Here is a 13,459-nt window from a genome sequence, read left to right as displayed (position 1 = left end):
TGTGTGTGTGTGTGTGTGTGTGTGTGTGTGTGTGTGTGTGTGTGTGTGTGTGTGTGTGTGTGTTTGGCAGGAATGGAACCCGCCAATTAAAAAGCAGAAACCAGGAAAGAAACCAAAAATACACAGAGGAACTGAGGAGAAAGCGTAAGCTCATCAAACATACACAAATATGCAATAGTGTCTACATGTGTATATTTAACCCCACAATTTTCAACTATGAAGACTAAGAGACACCTATAGGAAGAATCTGAATTTTGAAATTATCTTTTTATCTTTAAACGTTTTTTTTTTTACTATTTCCATTTATTTTGCTTCTATAACTTGTCTTCTTCCAGACTAGTAAAAAGAAAACATCCAAAATATATAAATATAAAAAAAACATTTTTTTATTAGACTTTTTCTATTTGCGCCTATAGATTCCAATTAAAATCCATACTGTATATTTAAAGGCCTATTCATAAAATGAGTCAGAAATCTCCACTTCAGCAAATGTTAGTTTTATTCCTCTTTATATTCTGAATGTTTTGACAGAGTTTTGTTCATTCCTGGTTTATATAAATTTTTTCCCCTAAAAACAGCAAATTCATTTGTTTCTGGCTGTTGATAGTAATTTCCAAGTTATGGAGTGATAAAAACACATTTCCTGAATCCCTCTGTAAAAAAAACTAAACAAAACTCATTTTTAACCTGGCTTAATCCCATGTTTAGACTCTTGTTCTGAAAATGCATGCAAGTTTGTGCACATTTAGTTTGTGTCCATATTTAAACATTACATTTCATAAAACATGTAATACAAATTAATTGTCTTAATGTATGTGATTAATCAACTGGCAAAGTGTACATATTAGTTCAATGTCTGTCCTATTCACCTGTAATATTCTGCCTTAACTGAGATATTTTGCACGCAATGTGCTCTATTAAAATGTCAAAGGTAATATTAATTAAATCAAGTTAATTAGAAAAGAATTAGAATGAATCAGATTAGGAGCTGAAATGTGTAAGTATTGAGGTGCGAGTCTCTTTGGGTTTGGTCTCGGCTGAGCTGATTGAGGCTGGATGAGGGCTGATTGTGAGCTGCAGTCACTGAGGTGAAGGGTGTCATTTGTCCCGTCTGTGTAGCGTGTGATGCAGACCTTCATTTCCTCTCTGATGAATGACCTGGAGGTGATTTCATCTGGACTAGTCAGTTTAATCAGCCTTGAAGAGATGCTTTTGCACAAAATGCATTAAAAATGCTAAATTAAAATATTTGTTTCTGGCATGATATCGGGATGGCGGCACTGAATTAAACATGAGGTCATGTGACAACAATGTAGTATACTACTGTTTAAAATGCTTATTGCATAATGCATACTTATTTTAAAAATAGTAGGCAATATTCAGTGCGTATGTAGTACAGTATGTAGTCTGAATATTTCATTATTTATTTTTTTATTTTAATTTGTCTTTGATATTTGACAACACTTTACAATAAGCTCTCATTAGTTACGGTAATAAAGTTGTGTAACGTGGGTTTTAATCTTTGTTAGCATTATATAAAAATGTAGCCCATCTTAGCTCTGGTCCATTAAAAATATTAACATATACAACTTATATTAATATACAAAAACTATTATATTATATTATATATACATTGTTTTGCCTATGAAATAATCCACTCTTATTTTTGGACTGACAAAAATTCTGATCACAGACTTCAGATTTACCCACCCCTAATTTTCATGCAGAAAAAAAAATAAGAAGATTTGAGATGGGTCTGTAATTTGCCAGTTCACTAGGATCTAGTTGTGGTTTCTTAATAAGAGGCTTAATGACCGCCAGCTTGAATGGTTTTGGGACGTGACCTAAAGACAACGACGAGTTAATAATATTAAGAAGCGGTTCTTCTGCTACAGGTAACAACTCTTTCAATAATTTAGTGGGTACAGGATCTAACAGGCATGTTGTTGGTTTAGATGTAGTGATAGTTTATTTAGCTCTTCCTGTCCTATAGCTGTAAAGTATTTATACTTTACTAACTAAATAAAAAAAATAAAAAGGAAAAGCATCTTTACATACAGTGTGTGTATATATATATATATAAAATAAACAATAAAAATGACAAAAGCACATAATAAAATGATTAAAACAAACTAAAATTATAATGAAACTAAAAATAAAAAATATTAAACTTATTTTATCTTATTTTAATATTAAATTGATCAAAATATTAATAAATACTAAAATGTGACCCTGGATGGTTGCCATGGTAACCATGGTTAATTTTCATAAGGGAACGAACAAACTGGTTTGTATTCAGTTCTGATATCATTTTTCACAACAATAATTTGTGCAAAAATGTTTCGTGCAGAACACGTTCTTGAGATTATAATGGTTGATAATATCAGTGTCAAGCTAAGCTAACATGTCCATATGTAGTAGGCCATCGCATCAGTATTAGTAACAGAAGCACATCGCGTTTCGCTGAGGCAGATACAGAGAACTCATTCACAACACACAAACACAGTCCTCCACATAAACGCGCACACATACATACACGAGAACCCACATCAACAGCCTCAGCGAGAAGAAAACGCACACAATAGGCCTCAAGATATTGACGCACAAATGCATCGAGGCTGTGACACTGAAAACAGAAAGCCACCGCACGACAGCGTTTCAGACGTCAACAAAACTGATGACACAGCTCAAGTTTGGCCTTAAACGTGAGGGAGTGATATAGATGGCGCGGAACGGGGGAGTCATTTATTGTTTGTTTGTTTGTTTATATTTGTGTGCGCGAGTCTGTGCGTGTTGTACGGAACGAGTGAGGTGAGGGAAGGAAGAATATCTACTGCACCACTGTGTGACTGGATTCTTAATGGGAGGGGGATGGAGAGAGAGAGAGAGAGGTAGATGGCTTATCATTAAGTCATAATACATACTGGAGGACACAAGTGTGTGGGACGCAGACAGAGTTCAACACAGAACCGGAGGAGAAATCAAACAGGGCCGCTAATATGAACTAACTAGGCCTCCCACAAGCATGTTCAACATGCAGGCCAAGCACCATTACGACAGCTAGACGGCCTGTTTATTCATGTATTGCTAATATACTGAGAGAATCAGTATTACTAGCGGTCATCAACTTTTACTAGGGACCGCAACGATACCACCACCACCAAAAAAAAAAAAAAGCTGGTGCATTTTAAAATAAATTGGTGCTTGAAACCGAGCTAAGCATCAGCGTAAACGTATTTGTGCATATCTTTAGGCCTGCCTATGTGAATTCAGATGATGCATTTTGCATTCCTGGCTTGCCTGGTAATGTTTTAAAAATAACTTTAATTAATAACTTGAACATATATCATGCCCCCTAAAGATATAGTTCACCCAAAAATTTAAATTAGCTGAAAATGTGCGCACCCTCAGGCCATCCAAGATGTAGACGAGTTTGTTTCTTCATCAGATTTGGAGAAATGTAGCATTGCAACACTTGCTCACCAATGGATGCTCTGCAGTGAATGGGTGCCGTCAGAATGAGAGTCCAAACAGCTGACAAAAACATCACAAGTAATCTACACCACCAGTTTACATCTGGAGAAGACAAAAGCTGCGTGTTTGTAAGAGATAAATCCATCAGTATGGTGTTTTAACTTTAAACCATCTCTTCTGGCTAAAATATGGATCTGTAATCTATAATAACACTTCAACCATTAAAGGGGTCATATGATGCGATTTCAATGTTTCCTTTCTCTTTGGAGTGTTACGAGCTCTTAGTGCTTAAAGAAGATCTGTAAAGTTGCAAAGACTAAAGTCTCAAATCCAAAGAGATATTCTTTATAAACGTTAAGAGTCAGCCACACCTACCTAAAACGGCTCGTTCTAACACGCCCCCACATACCTACCTCACTATGTGGGAAGATTTGCATAACGCCGCCCAAATGTCCATCTCACGCTGGAGGTATTCGGCCAATCACAACGCACTGGATAGCTGGCCAATCAGAGCACACCTCGCTTTTCAGAACGATGAGCTTTGTAAAAATCGATGCGTTTCAGAAAGGCGGGGCATAGAGGAGAAACAATAATGTACAGTATGTGGAAAATAATGTGTTTTTTGAACCTTAAACCGCTTAAACACATTTCATTACTCCAAATACACAAAATAATGTTCTTTTTAGCAGCATCATATGACCCCTTTGAGTCCACCCTCTGTCTCACGTCAAAATCCACAATGTATTTGTTTAGAACTGTTTTGGCTTGTAAACTGTGCTTGATCTGTGCAGATTTCTCTCCTGATTCAGATTAGATGCATTTTTCACTGAAAAAAAGAAGAAGTATTATGGATAGAGGCCTTGTATTTTAGCAAGAAGCAACTGATTTGAAACATCGTAATGATGGGTTTGTTTCTTAAATAATTGATGGACTGGAGTGGTGTGGATTATTGTGATGTTTTTATCAGCTGTTTGGACTCTCATTCTGACGGCACCCATTCATTGCAGAGCATCCATTGCTGAGCAAGTGATGGAATGCTAAATTTCTCCAAATCTGATGAAGAAACAAATTCACCTACATCTTGGGTGGCCTGACTATTCATGTGACATGTTTAGAAATATATAAGATATGTTTATATATATTTTATGTCTGCCCATAGGCAGGACCTTCACGGACCGCTGATTGAAAACCCTAGAGCTGAACTTTGAACAAACAACTTAAATGACTTACTGCATCATGGTTGTCATCTCTGGCAAACATTTAGTGTCAGCTGTCTATTATAAACACATAGATATCAACATCTAATGAGGACAATTAACAAATATAAATGTTGTTTAAATGTAGCTCAAGTTACAAAACTAGCAATTTAAACATAATTTAGATAAGTGCTTTTCAAAGGTTGGCTCATTATGGGGACAAATTTTTGGGATGAAATTAATTTGTATTTCATGTCAAAATGCTGTTACTTACTAAAGACATTTTGTGAACTAAATATTCATCCCATGAGAGCGATATTTATTTTGCCCTGTCTGAATCACAGAGTTAATTTGGTCCACAAAATTAAATGGTGGGGCCACACTTGACATGCTATTAATAGTTTGTGCGTCTGTTTTAACAAACAGTACAGCATGGTGCTAGCAACATCAAGGTTATGGGTTCGATTCCCAGGGAATGCATGAAAAACAACGTACGCTTTGAAATGCAATGTAAGTCACTTTAGATGGAAGCATCTTCCAATTGCATAAATGTCATGTAAAATACTATATAATAGGGTCGTGGACAGTGATGCAAAAACAATGCTAAATGAATCATAAAATGGTAATATGTAATCATTCATACATTCAAACACAGTTTTTGGTGCTGATATTAGCTGATATTATGTAGAATCGACCCAGTTTCACTGGAAAATTTCACTGTTTTAGGAGTCTGCAATTTCATATGAATTTGTACGGTTTTTAGGAAAAAATTCTGCATGAAGGCCTACTCCTAAACATACTATAAGATACATGAAATTGTAAGTCAGATGACATTTTTAATCAGCATATTTTTGCTTATGCACTTCAAGGTAATCCTAACAAATTTCAATGTTTGATTATTTACATAAGATGAGGTAATGATGTAATGTCCAGGGTGAACTCTTTAGACAAACAGCATTGCCATCTTAAATCTATATGTTAAGCTTTAGTAGTGTATAATTAGGATCTCAAATCCACCATAAATGATCTGACAGTCGTCCTGCAGATGAAAGCGACGATGAGTGCATGGACCGATGGACGGATTGATGTGTGAATGCATGGCTGTATGGAAACAGGCTTCAGCAGGTGTGTTTTGTGCATGTCTCAGTGGTGCGTTCTTCAGCTGGTCGCTGTATTCAGGACCGTCGCTACGGACTTTACGTAAGATGTTGCGCTGGGTGCAGCATCCGTCCCTCTGTACGGCCACGACGCGCACGATCTGCCTGCATACACTTAGAAAAATGCGCTAGTAGGTTTGTTCGCCTCATACCCCGGATAATCAAATGACATTCGATTTTCACACTTCTTCACACATTTTCACGCATCGTTTTTGTTCCAGCGGTGGCATGATCTGTTAACTATATATTCACCGTGTCGGCGCGCACTGACGCGCTCCGGATCTGTGAGAGACGCCGAATCAACGGGGGGGAAAATCATTAGAAGAAGATCCGTCGAGGAGAAAGGAAAAGGTACGATATGCATTTGATCAGATGCAAGATATCAAATGCTGTGCATTGCATTTGATCATAGTTCATGCTGAATGACTGACGCGCAATGCTTTGACATAATAGGTTTCCACATGGTTATGATGTGTATGATTCATTAGAAGAGGATCCGGATGGTGTGATGGATGCATGAGAGGAGAACGGTAAGAATCTTTCATTCAGTGTTCGTTTTATTTCTTTATTTAGCTATTTCTTTATTTCGATATTTATTTATATAAATTAATCTGGACGTTTGGAATTACGGTGATTTGGCGGTTGGCGATGTAAATGACGGCTCGGCTTGATTTGCATTTTTCTTTCTCATTATCCATGAATTACACAGACACCGTGTGCCATTTTGTTGCGCGTCTTCGAGGGAGCGAGCGAGTGAGCGCGCCTGTGTGTGTGTGTGTGTGTGTGTGTGTCAGGGCCTCACTTGTGTATTTCACACGCGTACGACGGTCTCCGTTAAGACGCCGCAGTCACTAACGCATTCAGATGCACCGATTTTCTCTCATATAAGAGCAACAGACCCACTGCGGACGCGGTCCGTCATGATGGAGATCGCCGCGTCTGACGTCTTATGAAGGTTAATTAACAATCAATATAACGGCTTATGAAATAGATGTCTAATTTGTGCATTCGACTCGGTATTTTTTTGGCCTGTGGCTGGTTTTAACGAAGCCGTAGTGCAAACAGAGCGCCGCCACCCAACCGGATTCCGACACCCAGCATCTGCAAATCAATTTAGCGTTGTCATGGTTACAGTGAAGCTGCACCACCGCACCTGTGACACACACACACGCGCGCGAGATGCGCCTGTGTGTGATGGACAAAGATGTTTTAAAGCCATATATTACGAGACCATCTTATTTAGAATTCTGTATGATTTTCTTTGTGTTTCTTTAAATTAGATTTTTCCTGATGTAAGACAACGAGCGCGTTTACACGCACAACCCTACTCTGGTTTTACTTAGTAAGTGTTCTGTTATCAGCTAAAGGTCATACACTTGTTTGTTTTTTTTCCAGTTTTTTTTCTCATTACCACGATCTGCATGTAAATGCTCTCACCGGTGTTCTGAAAGCTTTTCAGTGTGCGCATGTGTTCTGCGCATGCCTGATTATGCTTTGATGTCAAAATGGATAAAAAAAAAATCATTTCAAATCTCATGTAAATGTGTTTTTCTTGTGCCTGGGGTTTCTAGGATGTTTTTTTTGTGCACAATTTTGGTCATGTAAGGTGTTTTTTTTATTTGAATTTGATAAATGTCTGGGTGTACACCTATATTTTTGCCTATTACCCCAATTTTCTATTGCACGTGCGCATGTGTTCTGCGCATGCCTGATTATGCTTTGATGTCAAAATGGATAAAAAAATATCATTTCAAATCTCATGTAAATGTGTTTTTCTTGTGCCTGGGGTTTGTAGGATGTTTTTTTTGTGCACAATTTTGGTCATGTAAGGTGTTTTTTTTATTTGAATTTGATAAATGTCTGGGTGTACACCTATATTTTTGCCTATTACCCCAATTTTCTATTGCATGTAAAAACTTTTACTTGTGTTCTCAATTTTTTTTACACTGTTTGCATCTCAAAACTATAAAAACGGAAAAATTTCAAATATCATGTAAACTTGGTTTTCTTGCTTTGCCGGGTTTGTTGGATGAGTTACATTTTTATTGTAATCAGCGTATTGTGGTAGATGTAAAGATGTTTGATGATTTTTGGCTTAGAAAAATGACCAGGACTAGGTCTCACCCTATAATAAGGGTCTACTTGCTTACTTTACATCTAGATCTACACCTTAACTCTTTTTTGTAGAATTTAATAAAAAAGTGAGTAGAATTCAGGAAAAAAAATCAGCATCATTTATTTAAATATAAGCAGTATTTACTGACATTCTTGCATATGAATCGTCTGTTAGAATATGCTAAAATAACATTCTGCCTAAATATTTATTTGTAAGGCTGTTTATACAAACAAATTCTGCTGCTATTGCATTACTGTCATCCAACATTCGTCATGGGTCATTTGATATCAGCATTATTCTGTATTTATTCATAGTAAACATCAGTGTTCAGTTTTGCATGGACGAGAAGAAATTAAAGCGTTTTGTGTTACAATTATGACTACCTACTCAAGGTTTAAAAGTACTAAAATAAGCTGAAAAAAATAGTGGAAATGAACTGAAATTAAATTCTACTTTGGTTGGGCTAGAGGTCACAAGATTTAATTGCACAGGTCAGAGTTTTTAGTTTGCTGATGTACTCACACCCTTAGCTATATGAAATACGATAAGCTGTACATATATGCAGTTTTTGACCTCTCTCGTCCTCTTTCTCTCTTGTTCCCCCTCCCGTGTATTTTTTCCCAGTAAGCAAGGCCAGTGCTGACTGTGATGATTCTGAGCAGAAGACTCCCGTAGCAGCATCCAGTGCTGTTGACAACTGTGTGGATTACACTTTGATGCCACAAGATACCTGATTCCACAAGTTAATCGTAAAAAAAGTTAATTCTCTCTCTTGTTTTGTGGATGTCATTATTGAAAATACACTTCCATTTAAGAAGTTCTGAGGGTTTTTGGCACTCACTGTTTGCCTTTTTTTGTTTTAGGAAAGGGGCAGGACATGACTCAGTTGCCATGCAGGCTGCTATTGTAACAGGCTTTTTCAGCCCCTCCCCACTCATCTGGTTGGTTCAACTCTTGTTGTGGCCACACCTCCTTGGACCTAGATTGGCCGAAGCCAGTCCTGCCTGCCCTGCCCCCTGTAGCTGTTCCAATCAAGCCAGTCGAGTGATCTGTACCAGAAAAGGCTTAAATGAAGTTCCACAGAGTATCTCGTCCAATACTCGATACCTCAACCTCCAGGAGAATTCCATACAGGTAACCTCCTTGATACCCTAAATAGGTCTATTGGACATTTTCTCCTAGAACTGGAAGTAACCGCATGCTTCTATCCAAAAACTATAGAAACAACCATGCAACCAGCATTTAATTGTTAGAAAAAGGAAAAATGGTCAGATTAAAATGGAAAGAGAATCAATTATGGACCAGTTTACTCCAGATGTCTCCCTAAAAAGTTGCTCCAAACATTAACCATTTCATTGGTGTGCTGATCCTAAAATTTCAAACCAATCAACCAGTGATAATTATGCAAGTACCCAAGATATTAATTTAACTGCCACATTGCTATTTCTATTCAAAATGGAACACAAATTTTCATTACTTGCATGAAATTGCAGAGCCCTTGTGCTAAAGGTACTTGGTCAACGTGCTCTGTTAGTTAGCATTGTAAACCAGTCATCTTCAGTCGATCACAGCATGACAGATGGTCATGCATACGTACATACTGAAATAGCAACAAAATAACAAAGATGCACCTTTCCTGTGTATGCATACTAACACAAATGCATACGGCGATCTTAATCGCTGCTGCAGAACAAGCAAACCTGTAAGAGTATTGATGCAGTAACCCAGTTCCTTAATATGCAGGCTGTTATAACTTACTATATACTCTTCGTCTCTTTTTCTGCAGGTGATCAGGTCAGACACCTTCAAGCACCTAAATCATCTGGAAATCTTGCAGTTGTCTAAGAACCAGATTCGTCAGATAGAAGTGGGAGCTTTCAATGGCCTTCCCAATCTTATCACCCTGGAGCTTTTTGACAACAGACTACCACTGGTACCATCACAGGCGTTTGAGTACCTGAGCAAGCTGCGTGAACTCTGGCTAAGGAATAACCCCATAGAGACACTCCCGGCGTACGCCTTCCACCGCGTGCCGTCCCTGCGACGGTTAGACCTTGGCGAGCTGCGCAAACTCAGTTTCATCTCGGAGGCTGCGTTCGAAGGGTTGCTGAACCTACGTTTCCTGAATCTGGGCATGTGCGGGCTTAAGGATGTACCCAACTTGACGCCTCTTGTGAGGCTAGAGGAACTGGAGCTGTCTGGAAACCAGCTGGGAGTGGTGCGTCCCGGATCTTTCCAAGGCCTGGTGTCTCTACGCAAATTGTGGCTCATGCATTCTCGGATCTCCGTCCTTGAGAGGAATGCCTTCGATGACCTCAAGAACCTGGAGGAGCTCAATCTGTCCCATAACTCTCTGCATTCGCTGCCCCACGATCTCTTCACTCCACTGCAGCAGTTAGAGCGTGTCCATCTGAACCACAACCCCTGGGTTTGCAACTGCGACGTTCTGTGGTTGAGCTGGTGGCTTAAAGAAACCGTGCCTGATAACTCCACTTGTTGTGCACGTTGCCATGCCCCACCGGGTACTAAGGGCAGGTACATTGGTGACCTCGACCAGCGAGACTTCACCTGCTACGCACCTGTGATCGTGGAGCCACCCACCGACCTGAACGTGACGGAGGGAATGGCAGCGGAGCTGAAATGCCGCACTGGGACATCCATGACTTCCGTTAACTGGTTGACACCCAATGGAACCTTGATGACCCATGGTGCCTACAAGGTCCGGATCTCGGTCCTGCATGACGGAACCCTGAATTTCACCAACGTGACCATGCAAGACACTGGACCCTACACCTGTATGGTCACCAACTCTGCTGGCAACACCACAGCAACTGCTGTGTTGAACGTCTCCGCACCTGACCCAGGCAATGGCTACAGCTACTTCACAACTGTTACCGTTGAAACTGTAGAGAATGGGCAAGATGGCCACGATTCGGCACGGCAGTTTGTCAACGAGACGTTTATTAGTATTCCAGGGCCGACGGCTGCATCTGCATCAGCAGGTCCCACTGGCTCGATGCTGTCCTCCTTGTCGCCTCGAGCCACGCGTGCACCTGATCACCCGTTTACAGTCTCCATCACGGACGTCGCCAACCTGTCGGGTCTAGAGGACGTAATGAAGACGACCAAGATTATCATCGGCTGCTTTGTGGCCATCACCTTCATGGCGGCCGTGATGCTGGTCGTCTTCTACAAGCTTCGCAAGCAGCACCAACTGCACAAACACCACGGCCCGGCTCGCGCCATCGAGATCATCAACGTCGAGGATGAGATCGGATCTGCTGGTGGAGCTAGTGGCATCACGGGAGGGAGCACCGTTCACATGGGAGCGGGATCTGGTGGAGGAAGTGGACAGAGTTCGAGGAATCACGACCCTGAGATCATGACCTTGCCGAGTGTTGGGCAAGCGGACCACCTGAACCACTACTACAAAGCGCACCACTTTAACAACAACGTGCTGGGCTTGAACATGGCCTCTGGAATGCTCAACAACAAACCCAACCCTTCCTCCCAAAACCAGGCTTCGACCATGAAAATGGGGACTTCTGGTGACCCCTCCAACCCTGGCTCGACCTCACCTCCCCTGCCAATTCCCATCCCAATGGCGATGACCTTCCATGGAACTCTGAAAGGCCTTAGTCACGTTCCCAACATGCATACTGAGCCGCTGTTGCTATCGAATGGCTCCAAGGAGAGCGTTCAGGAGACCCAGATCTGATTACCTTCGCAGACACATGCACACGCAGGAAGGGAAGTAGACTGGTTTTTACGCCAGTGTGACTGTCGAGTCTCTGCGGTCTTTGACTTTTGGAACTCCGTCCCTTTCTGACAGATTCTATGGAATATTCTGTTCGATGAACAGAGAGACAGGCTTTTACTGATGAAGTGGACACGGCGCTGTTGAGTACATACGTGCCAAAGCAAGCGTCTTTTTTGCAGTTCTTATGAGTTGTGTACGCGTATAAAAAATATAGTCTATATTAAAGTAGTGTAATTACTTAAGTGTTGGTTTGCCACAGTCCAGCGACACCGAGTACACACACCGATGTACAGCAGCTAACAGACCTGTATAAAAGCATACACACATTTACACTTCCTGGAGGTTGACATCATTATTCATCGTACTCACCTCGGTAGGTAGTGTACCTGTGTGTGTGTGTGTGTATGTGTGTGTGTGTGTGTGTAAGGGACAGTATTAACTGAGACTAATTCAAAAATAAAGACTTAAACTGCTGTGATCCAGAACACATGCTCATGTTCACTCTGCGTCATGATGACATTCTGAATCTAGCACAAGTGACGATCAGTTCATAAGCTCAGAAATCTGAACTCTAAAAGACACCAGTTTCAGGGTGACATACACTTTCATCATACCTAGAGGAGAGGGCAGAGAGAAGAAGCCTTTCCATGTGAACAATTAGAGTACTTGGCTGCTGTCCTCAGCAAAGGTACCACAGTACCTGCCGCCGTAGTGCAAACTCTCTGTGCATATCTGCGTTCGAAGAGATCTTGAGTGTCATATGTTTGTCTTTTCGCCTGAATTGAAGAGTAACAGCAGTGTGTAAGGGCTATTTCACTGGCATTTGATGTGTGTAGAATGTGTCTGGACTTAAAGTCAACATGAAACGCAACATTTAACTTCTGTAGTATGAAACAGGATATTCAGTGGACGCAGGGTGGGACTTGACTTTATTCATCAGGAATTGATTGGATCGTGAAATGCGGGCGTACCAGAATGGAGTCAAGAGGGATTTGTGATGGTAGCCGAACCGGAAAGTCATTTCAGAGGCGGAGCAGGTTACATTTTGATAAAAGATTCTGAAGATATTTTTTTCTTACTTGGCATAACGTGCACAGATGACTCGTGCACAATAAGGAATGTGTGTTAACGTAAACAGCGTCCATTTTGAGTTCATGTTGACTTTAAAATAAGCTGTATTAAAGCTTTGAAATATACTGGGATACGCAGCACAGGGGATTTCGCCGACATGAAAAATTTTAGATTTTTAACAGAGAGAGAATGAAAGACATTGTGAAAATGTCCAGATTTTTCTGATGAAAGATTTTGCAATATGATATGTAATCTAATGTAAAGATTTTCAAGTATACTGTTTATAAATCCAAATCGCTGGGTTTGGGAATCAGGGTTCAGGGAATGGGAATAATACCGCTCTTGAGCTGCTTCAAATTTAAGGTTAGTCATCCATTTGGGGGAAAACTTATATGCCTCACTTTCAGAGAGTATTTTCTTTGAAGAGATTCCCGGACTGACAGGTCCTTCGTGGGAGCCATACGCTGTATTAAAGCTTTGAAATATACTGGGATACGCAGCACAGGGGATTTCGCCGACATGAAAAATTTTAGATTTTTAACAGAGAGAGAATGAAAGACATTGTGAAAATGTCCAGATTTTTCTGATGAAAGATTTTGCAATATGATATGTAATCTAATGTAAAGATTTTCAAGTATACTGTTTATAAATCCAAATCGCTGGGTTTGGGAATCAGGGTTCAGGG

General features: G+C 40.2%; 2 protein-coding genes across 5 annotated transcripts in view; both read left to right on the top strand.

Moving 5' to 3' along the window:
* Positions 1-148, top strand: part of LOC107553409 (protein kinase C and casein kinase substrate in neurons protein 2-like) — an 11,089-nt gene extending 10,941 nt beyond the window's left edge. The window contains exon 8 of the mRNA XM_016235598.1: positions 71-148. Within this exon, the coding sequence (XP_016091084.1) occupies positions 71-148 (78 nt within the window). The remainder of the gene's footprint in view (positions 1-70) is intronic.
* Positions 149-5,900: 5,752 nt separating this feature from the next.
* LOC107553407 (leucine-rich repeat-containing protein 4B-like) lies at positions 5,901-13,137 on the top strand. Of its 4 annotated transcripts, XM_016235596.1 has the most exons (6): positions 5,901-6,178; positions 6,281-6,357; positions 7,108-7,169; positions 8,568-8,692; positions 8,807-9,077; positions 9,730-13,137. In XM_016235596.1, exons 5-6 carry the CDS (start codon positions 8,835-8,837, stop codon positions 11,659-11,661), a joined length of 2,175 nt encoding a protein of 724 aa, XP_016091082.1. In that variant the 5' UTR covers positions 5,901-6,178; positions 6,281-6,357; positions 7,108-7,169; positions 8,568-8,692; positions 8,807-8,834; the 3' UTR covers positions 11,662-13,137. The 4 variants fall into 4 exon arrangements, with proteins under 4 accessions (XP_016091082.1, XP_016091083.1, XP_016091080.1 ...); XM_016235597.1 differs by lacking the exon at positions 7,108-7,169 and having other exon boundaries at positions 8,572-8,692; XM_016235594.1 differs by lacking the exon at positions 7,108-7,169.
* Positions 13,138-13,459: the final 322 nt, after the last annotated feature.

This window comes from Sinocyclocheilus grahami, unplaced genomic scaffold (assembly GCF_001515645.1).
Source record: "Sinocyclocheilus grahami isolate Dianchi unplaced genomic scaffold, SAMN03320097.WGS_v1.1 scaffold472.1, whole genome shotgun sequence".
In the NCBI taxonomy this organism is placed as follows: domain Eukaryota; kingdom Metazoa; phylum Chordata; class Actinopteri; order Cypriniformes; family Cyprinidae; genus Sinocyclocheilus; species Sinocyclocheilus grahami.
Note: the sequence above shows the minus strand (reverse complement) of the source record. Positions and strands in the feature narration are given on the sequence as shown.

Excerpts from the sequence above, each read along its gene's own strand:
- LOC107553407 (XM_016235597.1), top strand. The coding sequence starts at position 8,835 with ATGCAGGCTGCTATTGTAACAGGCTTTTTCAGCCCCTCCCCACTCATC. Across the intron at positions 9,078-9,729 it reads TCCAGGAGAATTCCATACAG|GTGATCAGGTCAGACACCTT; the intron begins GTAACCTCCTTG and ends CTTTTTCTGCAG.